The sequence below is a fragment of the Haliotis cracherodii genome, unplaced genomic scaffold (assembly GCF_022045235.1).
Source record: "Haliotis cracherodii isolate W230 unplaced genomic scaffold, xgHalCrac1.p SCAF_15, whole genome shotgun sequence".
Classification (NCBI taxonomy): Eukaryota; Metazoa; Mollusca; class Gastropoda; order Lepetellida; family Haliotidae; genus Haliotis; species Haliotis cracherodii.
The window spans coordinates 1,272,383-1,287,772 of record NW_027266270.1 but is presented as its reverse complement, the minus strand read 5'-3'; the positions used below and the strand labels follow the sequence as shown (position 1 = coordinate 1,287,772).

The window sequence follows — 15,390 nt, the reverse complement described above, 5'->3', positions numbered from 1 at the left end:
AAACAAAAACCCTGCGTTTCAAGCTGGATTTCTTAGTGGCTATTCTACAGCTGATTATATCTTTACTCTACAATCACAAATTCAGAAGTATTTATCCAGATCTAGGAGTAGATTATATTGTTTATTCGAAGATTTTAAAAAGCTATTGATATCATCAATAGGAATCGTTTATGGTTTGTGTTAGCTTAACAAGATATTAAAGGCAACATGCTGAATATAATTCGTGATATGTACTCTAAGACAACAGCAGGTAATAAAGTATCAAATGTTATTTCCGAATAGTTGGATTCTTGAAGCGGTCAAGGTTGTATTCCAAGTCCACTTCTATTTAGATCTATGCATAAAGACTCAGAGTGACAAAACACTCTCCACAGGACTGTGTGACTGGAGGGATGACTTCAACTTTCCCTTCATGTCGAGCAATATTCCAGCAGCTCCAGCCTTAGGGGTTTTACATTTAACTTTTGAGATAAAATAGAGCATGCTCTTTCTACCAACATTTCAAAGAGCGTCATACGCTCAGACAAAGTTTTCAAAAAGTTTTATTGTAGACATGTTGAGGACATTTTCAAATTTGATGCTTTGTTCACACCAAAAAATGAAAAATATGTTTTAAAAAAACTGTCACTCTCGTTGTTCAGTATCCACATGCTATATAAAATATACATCTACTATCACTTTTGCGTTTCTTTCTTGCACAGTATATATTTTTCGAATCTGTTTGGCTTTCAGAAAACTTTGTGAAGTTATGATTTATTTATGTAGGACATTTTCAAATTTGATGCTTTGTTCACACCAAAAAATGAAAAATATGTTTTAAAAAAACTGTCACTCTCGTTGTTCAGTATCCACATGCTATATAAAATATACATCTACTATCACTTTTGCGTTTCTTTCTTGCACAGTATATATTTTTCGAATCTGTTTGGCTTTCAGAAAACTTTGTGAAGTTATGATTTATTTATGTAGGACCTTTACAACGGAAGCAATATAAGAAATAATAGTGTTGGATATATTTGTATCGAACATATTCAGTCAGTAAATAGTTAATGAAGGTATAGTCTACAGGGTGGTGATCTCTTAACTGATGCATTGCTGTCTCCAGACTTTGGATCAGGTAGTCGTCTCACCAATTAGTGGATCTTGTACTCCTCTGTTGCATTGCAGTCTCCAGACTTTGGATCAGGTAGTCGTCTCACCAATTAGTGGATCTTGTACTCCTCTGTTAACTCTTCAAAATGATGCTGGTGTGTTCAAGTAACTGTTGCATTCTGCAGCTGGCATTAACAGCAACTGTTTACCTCATGTTTGGGCTTTCCACATGCCATACAAAGACTTGTGGACTGCAGATGTCAGGGGAAATGAAGATCAGATCTGTCACATTAAGGAATGTTGACATCAAGTTGTGCAAAGTTGGATGTATGAAAAATTCCTTAATTTTTGCCTCCTGTCATCAATCAACTGGTGAATCAAAGAAGACTGAGAAGATCGGCGGATCTACGAATCAGCCCAGTGTAAGTTTATGTCAAGCGTGTGTAGGTCTGTCCCGGTGTGATTATCTTACCTTGAAGCACAGGAACTACATTGTGTGCACCTCAGTTCAAATGTATGGAATAACAACTTTTGGGTTGGAGTTTTATAAGATAATATGTTATCAGAAGAAATTGTCCTTTACCAAAATGACTTTTAAAACATATTTCTTCATTTAAGATAATGTATGGAGAAAACACCATTGAATAACTTGTCTCGACCATCTGCCGAAACAGACTCCTTAGATAAAGTATGGAGCATTATCGACTAATGTATCATCAGCTGACTCGTGAAAAGCAATGATGGATTCTAAAAACATGGTGTTTTATGAACTCATTTATGATGAAGCTGAATACACATGCTTAATTTATTCATAAACAAATGTAAAAGGAAAGCTACATTTAGGGGATTATGAATTGCAGAAACCCAAGGTCTTTGAAAGTCAGCATATGACTTCTGCAAATGGCAATTCCCTGAAAAAAGCGTTATCTCTAACATAGTTAAAAGGTCCTTGGCATCATGTCCTTAAATAATCAAATAAAATTGAACAACAAATTCAACCAATATACCATCAGCTGACTAGTGCAGTGTCATGGTCGTTTACATTATATGCAAATATTTTTACAATAATAAGTAACACTGAATTATGTTTTCATGATTTAATGGTGACAGGCCAAATGCTAGAAATACTCTCTCAACATTATACAAACAGTCAAATTCATAAGGTTGACAACTAAACACGAAGCATTAAGTGATATATTCCAGGGTATTGCAGTGCATTTATTGCATAATGACATAAGGCCCGAGGAACTCAAGACCTTACAATTAAAAACTTTTTAAATATATCAACCTCTACATTTCCTATGGATAGAAAAACACCAGACAGAATCTCACAAGTTCCTTTTTATTGCTGTCACAAGGTCTCAAGCAAACACTGTACAGCAAAGGTCTGCAATCTGACTCGTCGATGTCTGGAGATTGGATCGGGAAAAGCTGTCCGTGTGCAAGGTATATGTCTCAAGCAGAGAAGTATACGCCTTAATCTTGTTTCTATAATTTCACCAAATTCTCCTGCTGGGTTTGAAATGATTTTGTAAAGATGAATATGGATACTGGGATTCTTCATAGGGCATGCTTCTGGTTTTTTTATTATCCTTTTAACTTTGCTACTACATTCATAATCTTATAAATGCCATTAAAGAGTTCAGACTGCATTTACGTGTCGCGTTTTGTATTCTACAGACCGTGGTAGGGTGAGGTGTGTGGGGTTTATAGTCTGAAATATATCATTCAAGTATGATATATAGTGGCTACGCAATACTGTGTGGAGGTGACGACATAGCAAAGACATTCACTGTCTCGCCATGATATGATATTGATACTAGTTTACAGTCTCCATGCACAACAAGGAGAGATCACACAACAATTTAAAATAATTTTATTCTGGCAGTGTAATTAAACATCAGATTTTCACAAACATCAAGAGCAAGCACCAAAGAACACAATTATAATGTCTTACTTCAAACTGAAATATTCATTCATATCCCAACAGGTTCCTTTGAATGTTTTACATAATCAATTGTACTTCATTTGTTGTACAAAGTACACAGTTTGCCGACATAGCATGTTCAATTAAAGTTTCAAATATCGCCAACATGGCACATCAGTTAACAAACAATTCCGACCTGGGTAGTGACCATTTTGTCTTGATCTCACTTGTAGAGACAAACAGAAGAGCAACAATTTCGTAACCTCAGCCTCTACTGTTAGCTTACCAGGGTTTACATACAGACAATGTGAAGGTGTGTAATTGGTCAGTAGACTTACATAGATACATAGACTGTTGTATGTAAATATTGTTCATCTTGATGTATAGAGTCAGCATTGTGTTACAGCAACACCGACTGCCACACCGCGGCTCCCGCCAGCAGACGCAAAACTCCACTCTGCCTGCTTATCCGGGGACCTATTAGCTGTGCGACGCATCTTGTCAGTGGGTCAGGCGGACATTAACTGCAGGAAGAATAGTAGAACACCGGTGATGACGGCAGCAATAAAGGGATCTAGAGAAGTGGTAGAGTTATTGGTGACTTACGGAGCTGATGTGTCACTCGTGGATAAGAACGGTGACAACATCCTTCACTTGGCCTGCTGGAGGGGTAAAATGGAGGTTGTGAATTATGTCCTGTCACAATGCTTGGTGAACATCGATGCTAGAGGATCGATGAAGCTGACAGCAGTGATGAGGGCAGCACAAAATGGGCACAGAGAAGTGATGAAGTTACTAGTGAGTGAGGGAGCTGATGTGTCACTCGTGGATAATAACGATAACAACATCCTTCACATAGTTTGCTTGCAAAGTGATTTGGAGGCGGTGAAGTATGTCCTCTCACAGGACATGGTGGGTGTTAACGATAGAGGATGGTACGAGAGGACACCGGTGATGAGGGCAGCTGAGAAGGGATATAAAGAGGTGGTAGAGCTACTCGTGCATAAAGGAGCTGATGTGACACTAGTGGATAAAGACGGTAATAACATCCTTCACTTAGCCTGTCAGAAAAACAATGTGGAGATGGTGAAGTATGTCCTCTCACAGGACATGGTGGGTATTAACGATAGAGGACTGTACGAGAGGACACCGGTGATGAGGGCAGCTGAGAAGGGATATAAAGAGATGGTAGAACTACTCGTAGATAAAGGAGCTGATGTGACTCTAGTGGATAAATACGGTAATAACATTCTTCACTTAGCCTGTCAGAAAACCACTGTGGAGATGGTGAAGTATGTCCTCTCACAGGACATGGTGGGTATTAACGATAGAGGACAGCACGAGAGGACACCGGTGATGAGGGCAGCTGAGAAGGGATATAAAGAGGTGGTAGAGCTACTCGTGCATAAAGGAGCTGATGTGACACTAGTGGATAAATACGGTAATAACATCCTTCACTTAGCCTGTCAGAAAAACAATGTGGAGATGGTGAAGTATATCCTCTCACAGGACATGGTGGGTATTAACGATAGAGGATGGTACGAGAGGACACCGGTGATGAGGGCAGCTAGGAAGGGATATAAAGAGGTGGTAGAGCTACTCGTGCATAAAGGAGCTGATGTGACACTAGTGGATAAAGACGGTAATAACATCCTTCACTTAGCCTGTCAGAAAACCAATGTGGAGATGGTGAAGTATGTCCTCTCACAGGACATGGTGGGTATTAACGATAGAGGATGGTACGAGAGGACACCGGTGATGAGGGCAGCTGAGAAGGGATATATAGAGATGGTAGAACTACTCGTAGATAAAGGAGCTGATGTGACTCTAGTGGATAAATACGGTAATAACATTCTTCACTTAGCCTGTCAGAAAACCACTGTGGAGATGGTGAAGTATGTCCTCTCACAGGACATGGTGGGTATTAACGATAGAGGACAGCACGAGAGGACACCGGTGATGAGGGCAGCAGAGAAGGGATATAAAGAGGTGGTAGAGCTACTCGTGCATAAACGAGCTGATGTGACACTAGTGGATAAAGACGGTAATAACATCCTTCACTTAGCCTGTCAGAAAAACAATGTGGAGATGGTGAAGTATGTCCTCTCACAGGACATGGTGGGTATTAACGATAGAGGATGGTACGAGAGGACACCGGTGATGAGGGCAGCTGAGAAGGGATATAAAGAGGTGGTAGAGCTACTCGTGCATAAAGGAGCTGATGTGACACTAGTGGATAAAGACGGTAATAACATCCTTCACTTAGCCTGTCAGAAAACCAATGTGGAGATGGTGAAGTATGTCCTCTCACAGGACATGGTGGGTATTAACGATAGAGGATGGTACGAGAGGACACCGGTGATGAGGGCAGCTGAGAAGGGATATATAGAGATGGTAGAACTACTCGTAGATAAAGGAGCTGATGTGACTCTAGTGGATAAATACGGTAATAACATTCTTCACTTAGCCTGTCAGAAAACCACTGTGGAGATGGTGAAGTATGTCCTCTCACAGGACATGGTGGGTATTAACGATAGAGGACAGCACGAGAGGACACCGGTGATGAGGGCAGCAGAGAAGGGATATAAAGAGGTGGTAGAGCTACTCGTGCATAAAGGAGCTGATGTGACACTAGTGGATAAATACGGTAATAACATCCTTCACTTAGCCTGTCAGAAAACCAATGTGGAGATGGTGAAGTATGTCCTCTCACAGGACATGGTGGACGTAGACGCCAGGAACAACAAAGGACAGAATGCAGTCATGATAGTGAAATCCTTGAAATGGCTTGACGTGCTTGATCTTCTTGTGTCCCGTGGCGCTCACGCGCAGTAGGTGAGATGTTTGTGGTCATGATTAAGGTTAGATGATTTCTTCATGTTTAAAGAGAAATGAAATATGTCAACATTACATTTGGTTACTCTCTCATTTCAAATAAAAGCTGCTTTGCTCGATGAGGTAGAAAGATTGTTGGTTAAATGATATGATAAGAAGAGATTTATAACATATCATAATAACATTCTTCTTTAATTGTCAGACATAAGCATTTGGAAAAGTAAACTAGAATCACAAAAGTATTAGTTTACCAATCAGAGCACTCTGTAACCTCTAAATCAGAGTTCCGGCGAGCTGGTGTTAAACGCTGATAATTATAATCTTGGGAGTAATAAATACCTGTCACTCTCTGTAAGAAGATATACATTCGTCATATAGCTATAGTTCTATTGCATGTCGCATAAGAAGAAACTGGCTCCTAAGCGTCAGTTGCCCAATACATGAATACTTGCTCCGAGCGCTTGGAAATGCAGCAGATGTACATGCAATGCAGGGGATGCTGTCTGATGATGGGGGACTACAATGTCTGGACATCCGAGCGGACATCAGCATATGTACATCCAACTGTCGTTCCCGATACTGAATTGTATAGAGCTATTATCAAATACGGATTACTTGTATTGTAACCCATCCTGAAAACTTGAAATTCAATTTTCAAATATGGAATTTCTTATACTCTGTTACATTTAGTACAATTGTGGTCTCACTTTAGAGTAGAAATTGAACTAAAAATGGAATTTACCTACCCATTTGATAAAGGTGATGAGAAACTATTTATCGGCCTTCTCAGAGTGGTCAGCTCATTGACGGTGTTTGCTTTGTGCTTTGTGTGTTGTGTTTGATCTTATCAACTACAATCCTTCAGTCCCTACCTAGTTCATATATAGTCAACAAGTTTTAATAACATTGTAATAAAAGAATGTTTAACAAGAGTTTGCCACTAACGTGGCTATATCCCCCGCCCCTGTTGCAGAATTTATGACATAACTAAATCTAAACAAACCCTAATCTTTTTTAACCGAGGTGGAACTTGTCATGGACATTGTAAAAAAGGAAGAGTTTGGAACCCAAGTCCATATTGGAAACGTAAAAAATAAAACTTTCTAACATTTCTAAATAGCAAAAGGCACCAGTTCAGCATGTACCTGACAGACCTGCAAAGCTTGATGAAAAAATATTGAACGGTTTATGAGTAATGCTCCGGAAACAAAACGTGACGGACGAACGGACGGACGGATGGAGCCCGTTTCTATATCCCCCGCCAACTTTGTTGGGCGGCGGATAATAAGTAAAGGTAAAAAAAACGGGTTAACACACGTCTTTTGATAATGCAATACAGTTAAAAAGAAATCACAAGCTCACGTCATTTCATCTCAAACAACGGAAAATGCGCATTCCGTCACCAAAACACTGTACGTTGCAAACAACAGTTAACGTAGCAAATGTTTTGGTTTGTCTGACTGGTTTGTCTGACTGATTTAGTTTGCTCGCTGAGTTTGTCCCTAGTAACCAGTTCTTGTATAGTCTGGAAGGTAATTTACTACAATATCTGAAAAACTATCGGACCTACTCCAGTCAAAGTTGGTATGAGATTATTAAACATACATAACTGGAAATTACATTTAAAGACAATCGGTGCATGAATAAAAAAATATGTCTATTTAGCTATCACTATATTTCATCAACAACCAGACCTAATAGTGTCGGGTGGAACGAGCATTCATTGAAACAGCCATCTACATAATGCTACCCCTGCGTCACAGGGCCATATGACACAGTTGAACCAATCAACTCAACTCGAAAGAGTGCACGGGAATCACGCACGTTGAGACGCCCAACGCTAACACCGTATTCGTGCGTGCGTCCAGATACTATGGAAAAGCTGGATCAGAAATGACTGTCGTAGTAACTCATTCACTTTGGGCCGTTTACTGTCTTATGATGATGAAAAAGATACTTTTCCCTTTTGCTCAGGTTTATGTGATTCGTAGTTGTGTACAAAGGGGATAGTTGGTTGGTTGCTTTGTTGTTTATCGCTGCACTCAGCAATATTCAAGCTATATGACGACGGTCTGTAAATTATCGAGTCTGGACCAGACAATCCATGCCAGTGATTAATATCATGAGCATCGGTCGACGCAATTGGGATCGATGACATGCATCAACCAAGTCAGCGAGCCTGACCACCCGATCCCGTTAGTCGCCTTTTACGACAAGCAGAGTCACCTTTTACGGCAAGCGTGGGTTGCTGAAGACCTATTCTACCCCGGAATCTTCACGGGTCACAAAGGGGATAGAATTTCGGTGACTTTGGAATCATATTGAAACATTTAGGTAGTTTAGATGAATGAAGATTTAGATGAAAGCATTAAAATGGTTTGCACTGTAACATTATGAAGATGAAACAGATACATTGCCTTATGTCCAGGTTTTTGTGATTCATAGTTTCTTTAAGTATTGTTCTCAACTCAACGCACACCAAAACTAATTATGATATCAAATATAAAGATGACCTTACAAACGAACATATTTTTCAGTTGTATTTTTTCGTTTGGGCTGACAAAGGTTGTTCAGTTGTGACAATATTTCTAAAGATACTGTTAATGTGTGGTGTTGGTCGGCTGCCTCCTGGGAAGAAATGACATGAGAAGGATTTTATACACAAGCGATTTACTTAACTTCTCAAGATCGATACAAGATGTGGTGACATCTCAAACTGTAGAACGACTTCAGTCTCTGACAACACTTGAAACACAATAACGCCACATATCTCCTCTCAAGGATGGTCCCGGTCCTATGATTCGCGCCAAGCCCTGTACATTAGTAATTGTACTTGCACCAACTGTATTTCGGTCTTTTTTGACTTGATGTTTGGACCTGTTTGTTTATAGCAATCGATATCAAATTTCAAATGGCCATGTTTCAGGTATTTACTATGCCTAGAGTCGTATGCCCAGAGTCATGGGCCAATCTAATGGAATAATTACTGTCTTGGTTATTCTACTTGAGTATCCTCGGTGCTGCAAGTCGGAAACCCACTTATTACTATTGTCTTTATGATACTCCATGGTGGATGGGCAGCCAGGATGATGAAACAATATACATACCCACATGAATATAGATAGACCCTCCCAAAAAAAATAATTAAACGTCTACTAGATAATGATGATGTTGTTTAACGCCACTCTAAGCAATATCAGCGGAGCTACGATGACATGCATCAACCAAAACAAGACCTATTCTGCTACGGATCTTCACTGGTTTACAATATCTATGGGTGTTCATGGCATTGTAGGTGAGGTTAAAAACATCAAGATTGAGATCAGGCTCTGCTCACAGGACTCTCAACATGAGTAAAGGAATTGTGCGTGACAGGTGTCTGTTTGTGAAAAGATCCTCATACCGGAAAATTCTCAACTATCTAGCGCATTCCTCTTTTCTTTTTCATCTCAAAATGCTCCAAATCAACAAGGGGAGGTTACTGCAATATGAATGTTGAAATCTACATTCCTAATCCTCTGAGATGCTCCTAGTGCCAAAAGAACTTTCAGGTTGTCAACACTTGCTCAAGGGTCACTCCTTGTTCTCAAAAGAATCTTGAAACAACAAATGGAAATCAATAAAATATATTTCACAAGAAACATCAGTTTTGCAGATGCAAATAAGCTTTTCAAACTACCAAACTTAAAGAAACATGTGCATCTATCGAGAGAACACACTCTGATCCACCCTGTAAATCAACACTATCGTCAATAAACTGCCAGACAGACTTGAGCGTGAACACTTCACAGCTCCCCGTGGGGACCCGGGGAAGATAAACATGAATGTGTCCTCAGCACCCCATTGCTGGTCGTGAAAGGCGACCGAATTGGGCAGTCTGGTGGCTCCTTAGTCCAACACGCCACTTCGACCCTAACTAGACGGGCGGTAGAATGGGTCATATTCTATCATGTCATGCCCGGTGCATAAACTATTTCACGCACACTTTGGGTATTTGAAATTAAATCTATTTTAAATGTTTCATATCTATCAATCTATAAAAACACTTGCTTAAAGCGTTATGCCCAAAAGGTGTTGGCTCATTGGCCAATCTGGTGATGCTGACCTCCGAATTATGTACGTCTCCAATTAATTGTCATGGGCCGAACCAGCCTGACCCTAAATTTGGCAGATAGCTATAGTTTTGCTGGAGTTTACCACCCCTTTATCCTCGGGCTTTGCAGCTTGGAAATCCGCTGCAGTATAAGACGGTCCTTGAAGACACTCCATAGTGGGTGGGGAAAGGGGGTGCTGAAATATTTTCCTTTCAACATGGCTTCCAAACCCCCTGGTTCAAAAAGACGATACACAGAGACTACTGTTGCTACTGTTGTGAAAACGATATCTCGGTTTCACAAACCTTGTTTTCTACTCACGTACAAGGGCTGTCAGTTCGTCAAGTCAGTATATTATTCAATACTGCATTGAGCTGGGTACTCGACCTGGTTTACTTACAACGATGGCTGACAACACTTCTGAATCTCGGGGTCTCCCGTGGTCAGCCACGGGATGACCAACTCGAACCTTTCCGAAGACCTCCGGAAACCTACGATCACTACATCCCTCCCCGTTTACTAAGCCCCCCCAACCATGAAGGGGCTTCCTCACACCTTAAACATATCCCGACAGATCCATTGCCGGGAATACACAATTTTCAAATGGGTCTTCAGGGGTTTCCCCGATTTGGGAGAGCAACCAACTGCACGTCAGTTACACCCGGTAGCTGAATTACTGGGACCGCCATAGCCATGACGGTCAAGGGTTTCGGAGCTGTTCTCCGGCCGGCGTTTTCCACGCTCTGCTGCAACAGCTCGTGGTTCCCAATTCCAGCTATGGCTGCAACAAGGACTGCTACCCCCCACAATCATTGCAGGGGTTGATCTGATGGCATGCGTTCCCTCAATATGGAATGAACGTCTGCCCCATACTTGTCCCCAGTCATCATATTCATCTACTGGCAATCCGGGCAAAAGTACTCCCCTATCGTCTCTGCCTTTGCTAAGTCTGGGTGATTCTCCTGGCTTCAATTGTATCGGCTCATTGTTTGAGTCTTGGCTGGTTCTTGCCGACTTGTGCTCTTTGTCCGATGATTTGTGTATCAGAGGCACCGGCTTGTTTGCTGTTGGCGGCGGCCAGGGAAGTGGTCTGTCCCTGTCGAATGTCCTGTGAGGCAGTGTGGAGACTCTGTTGGTTCCCCTCGGTGTGTCATGAACGAGTGACACCGTCTCTATTGCTATGTCTGGTGGCCATGGAGGTGGTCTGTCCCTGTCGAATGTCCTGTGAGGCATTATAGATAAGCTGCTTGTTCTCACCGGCTTCAGTTCCCCGTCCGGTATGTCATGAACCAGCAGCACCGGCTCTATTGTTGTGTCTGGTGGCCATGGAGGTGGTCCCTTTGTGTCTGGTCGACCTGCGTGAGATGTGGGGGAGGGATTCTGGCCTGTCCGCCCTCCCCCTACATGTTTAAAGTCACGCCCCCAGACGGCTTTACAAAGGACACCTTTCTCTCCTCGCTGGGGCTCTTGCAGGGACAATCTGCCTTGAAATGCCCCTCAGCTCCACAGATAAAGCATCCCTTAGTGCGTCGGCTCGGGCTCGGAGACCTTGGACGTCCTCTACTGTTTACATTCTCCGCCAGCTTTGTGACCATGGTCTTGATTTCCTCCATAGAAGATTGATCTCTTTTATAGAGGTCCTGGTTTCTTTCATAAAGGTCCTGGTTTCCTCTGCAAACAGGGTGAGGCTACTGACTTTCTGTTCCACAGCTTCCAGTCTCCCTGTTATCTCTGTGCCAGAATCGCCAGAACTACCCGATGACTTGGGGCTCGAGGCTTGAACCACCTTCACCCGTGTTTCTGGTGGTGGTGATGTGTCTGTAGCGACCTGCCGTATCTCCCGACGGGCCCTTCCATACACTGCCTGTGTGTTATGCTGGTATTGGCGCAAGCTGGCAATGGCGACCTCCAGCGTCCCTGGTTTCATGTTAGACACGAATTGTCCAGCCTCCTTGTTTTCGCATCCTTGGCAGAGACGCATTATCACCTGTCGATCGATGAACTGGTCTGGACAATCCCTAAAAGCTACAACAGCCGTGGCCAATAATCCATGTGCCCAGTCTTCTAATGTCTCTCCCCCCTCTTGCCTCATGGTAGGGAATCGTATCTGTGCCGTCTCCACAAGTTCACTGCGTTCAAACCGTTTTTGTAGTTTAAACACCATATCCTCAAAGGACAAGTCCGGGTCCCGGTCCAGGCACATAGTTATATAGTCACTTGCCACGTCTCGCATCACTAACGTGAGTTGATCCTTTTTCTCCTGTTCCCACCAACCCTCTCTGCGGGCCAATGTTTGGAATTTGAGGTAGAAACCTGACCAACCAGATCTTCCGTCATATGTTAGGTTAGGGGTACTATGGCGTTGGGGCTGGTCTCTTGCTCCTTCCCGTCGTTCTGGGCCTCGGCGAACCGGACCTCTATTCACGCCCCTATCCCGTCTAACTGCATCACCCTTGCGGCTAGGCTCTCGTGGGTCCTCTCGCTCATCCACGTCACTCTCCTCGGCATGATATCTATCCATGGGGGCCCGGTCCTGGTCGCCTCGACCATCCGAATCTCTTCTATCGGGGCCTCTTCTGTTAAGTCCTCTGTCCAGCGTGGTCTGGTCACGATCAGGTAATTCCTGCTTGACCACCTTGGGATCCGGTGCGACTTGATGGTCAATTGCTGATTGGTAGCTGTTCACTTGCTTGGGCAAAGGGTAATCCCCAGTGGATGGATTCAGCCCATGTGCATCCATGCTCTTCCGGGGGTTACAGGGTGAGCTGTAGCCCCAATTGGCTCCCTTGTTTGGGGTTTCTTTGTGGTAGTACAGACTTGAGTTCGCATACTCGCCAGAACTGTCCGATTGAAACTGGGGAGTACCTCCCTGTGGTGATCCTCGAGCATGCTTCCGATTCTGCTCCGTGGTCAGATAATCCACAGTCCTTGACTCGCGCCCCCTGTCCACCCCCAACAGCGCTGTAAGTCGAGAGCGCAGGTGGTGGCAATCTGTAGTCCTGTTCCCTCGACACCTGTGGGATCGGCGTTACAGGCTCGTTTTTTACTGGCGGTGCTTTCCCGGGAAAAACCGTCTCCCCACTATACTCGCTCCCCTCCGCTCTTGAAGAAGGGTGGTACTGTCTTTGTGGGCTCTCATCCAACCTCAGTTCCGGGTGAACCCGTGATCCCCTTTGGATATTGGAAACTATTTCCCGCGACGGACTCATAAGTGCCGGCCTGTCTTGCTGCAGGCTCGAGTTACTCTTGCCCGGGCCTTGTAGTGTGGGAGCCAAATTAGCCAAAGCCTTGACTATCTGCGAGCCAGTTTCAGCCTGGAGTTTAGCTATCTCGTTCATCTGTTCCCGACTCATCCGCAAGCTAGTTTCAGCCTGGAGTTTAGCTATCTCGTTCATCTGTTCCCGGCTAGTTTCAGCCTGGGCTGCCAGCATCTCTGACAGTCTCCTTTCCTGAGCCTCTGCCATGTTTTTCTGATGGTCCAACAGGCTCTCCATAACTTCCCACCCCATTGGATGTGTCTGGGTTTGTGCCATTCCCCCTCGGGCCTGGTCCTCTCCACCCTCCTGCATCCAGTTGTATGGATTTGTCTCCGGCTGTTGCACATGCCGATCCTCCATCCTCTCGGTATGGTTCCTTCGCCTGTTGCCATGGTCAGGATTTATGGCAAAGTCTAACTGGCTCACCACCTCGTCACTGTCATCAAATCCCTCTAAACTGCGGACATCATCCAGGATGAGATTGCCCACTACACTTCTCAGGTCTATGATCCTCTGCGCCAGTCCTATATCAATCCCCTGGATTTCACAAAGTTGAGACCAAGTGGCATAATTGACTCTCACCCCCTCTTCCTCCATCTTCCAACAGTGTGTAAAATACTTTGGAAAATCACACAGAGCAATGAACAATAAATTTAGACAACTATTTATCCTGAATCCTAATGAAAATAACAATAATATTCCTACTTCCCCTTACACTAAACACCTACGCTATTTGTTATGACCTACCAACTCACGAACTTATACGTCCGTGACGAAAATAGGTGACACTCGCGAGGCAATGTCAACAAACATCCGTTACGAGCAGTCACCAATTGTCACACACAACTACGCATTTGAAAGTGTCATAATTGATATAAGAATATAAATTTCCGATACGCTACTGTTCCCTAATTATTAATTATTTTGCACAGCCACGAAAACGGCCGTACTTGATCAACGCACGTAGATTTCCACGTGCGGTGAACTATAAATTTACCAGCCGATACGGAACCGGCCGTGAAAAGAAATCACTACTACAAGGTCGCACGGTACTAACCGGGCGAAAAATGTTTCCACTCGTCGCGAAATGCTAAAGTTTCATTCAACCTTAGCCAAATATCCCTCTTGTCCCTGTAGCCAAGACAAGCAAGATGGCGACGGCGTGGCGGCAAAGTCGAGCAGTCGACGAATTCGGAAAAAATCTTTTCCCGAGAAAATTCGATGTGTTCACAGCGCCACTGTTGTGAAAACGATATCTCGGTTTCACAAACCTTGTTTTCTACTCACGTACAAGGGCTGTCAGTTCGTCAAGTCAGTATATTATTCAATACTGCATTGAGCTGGGTACTCGACCTGGTTTACTTACAACGATGGCTGACAACACTTCTGAATCTCGGGGTCTCCCGTGGTCAGCCACGGGATGACCAACTCGAACCTTTCCGAAGACCTCCGGAAACCTACGATCACTACACTACTCTAACCCTAGTCTATGAGACGTCACGGCCACGTTCAGACGTTGTTGACAGTCGGTCTGTCCTGTCATAACGTTAAGAAATGTTCTCAGATGTACACACAGCGACAAAAACGAAACAAGGTAACAATTCAAACATATTTCCGTCAAATCCAACTATTTTAATTTGTGGAGAAGGTTTCAAGCCGCAGAGGTCTACAAGCACAGATATGGCTACTGATCCCGCTTGTCTAGGCCTCGTGCCCTCGCCAAATTGTTTCGAAATTTATATCTCCAAAGTTGCCAAAACATATAAAATGCCTTAGCTGCGTCACAGTTAGACACATATTTTCAGTTTATTAGACTGTTCTTTTGATAATGATAGCAATTATCCCTGTAGTTTATCCAGATTCCCGATGGTTAATTCTGACTCGATCGCCGAATGACGAGTGCGACGCCATGTTTGTTTATAAACAGTGTAAGTAGTCCCTACTTGACAATTGATATTTGCATCTCTATCCGCATATGACCCCAACGGATATCGTTTTTATCCGTTGGCTTTATCCTGCCGAGGAACCTACCCATTATATGATAAAAATTAATATTTTAAAACTGCAACACCATATAACAAAAATAAGGGCCAAGGACACAAACTTCTTTATAAATGTAATTAAAGTAGTAACGCGGAAGGCATTTGTGACATCCTTGGCATATACTTCAGAGGCTTGTCAATCC

The 15,390-nt window shown here is 43.2% G+C and overlaps 1 protein-coding gene across 1 annotated transcript; it reads left to right on the top strand.

Annotated features, from left to right (window-relative positions):
- The first annotated feature begins 1,238 nt into the window (after nt 1-1,238).
- On the top strand, nt 1,239-5,854 carry LOC139461694 (ankyrin-1-like). The gene is made up of 3 exons (XM_071243155.1): nt 1,239-1,514; nt 2,451-2,538; nt 3,426-5,854. The coding sequence occupies exons 1-3, from the start codon at nt 1,239-1,241 to the stop codon at nt 5,852-5,854; spliced, it is 2,793 nt and encodes a 930-aa protein (XP_071099256.1).
- Nucleotides 5,855-15,390: the final 9,536 nt, after the last annotated feature.

Bases quoted from the DNA above. Each gene is read 5' to 3' on its own strand.
- LOC139461694 (XM_071243155.1), top strand. From the start codon at position 1,239: ATGATGCTGGTGTGTTCAAGTAACTGTTGCATTCTGCAGCTGGCATTA. The intron at 1,515-2,450 runs GTAAGTTTATGT...TGCTGTCACAAG, and splicing joins GATCTACGAATCAGCCCAGT to GTCTCAAGCAAACACTGTAC. The intron at 2,539-3,425 runs GTATATGTCTCA...ATTGTGTTACAG, and splicing joins AAAAGCTGTCCGTGTGCAAG to CAACACCGACTGCCACACCG.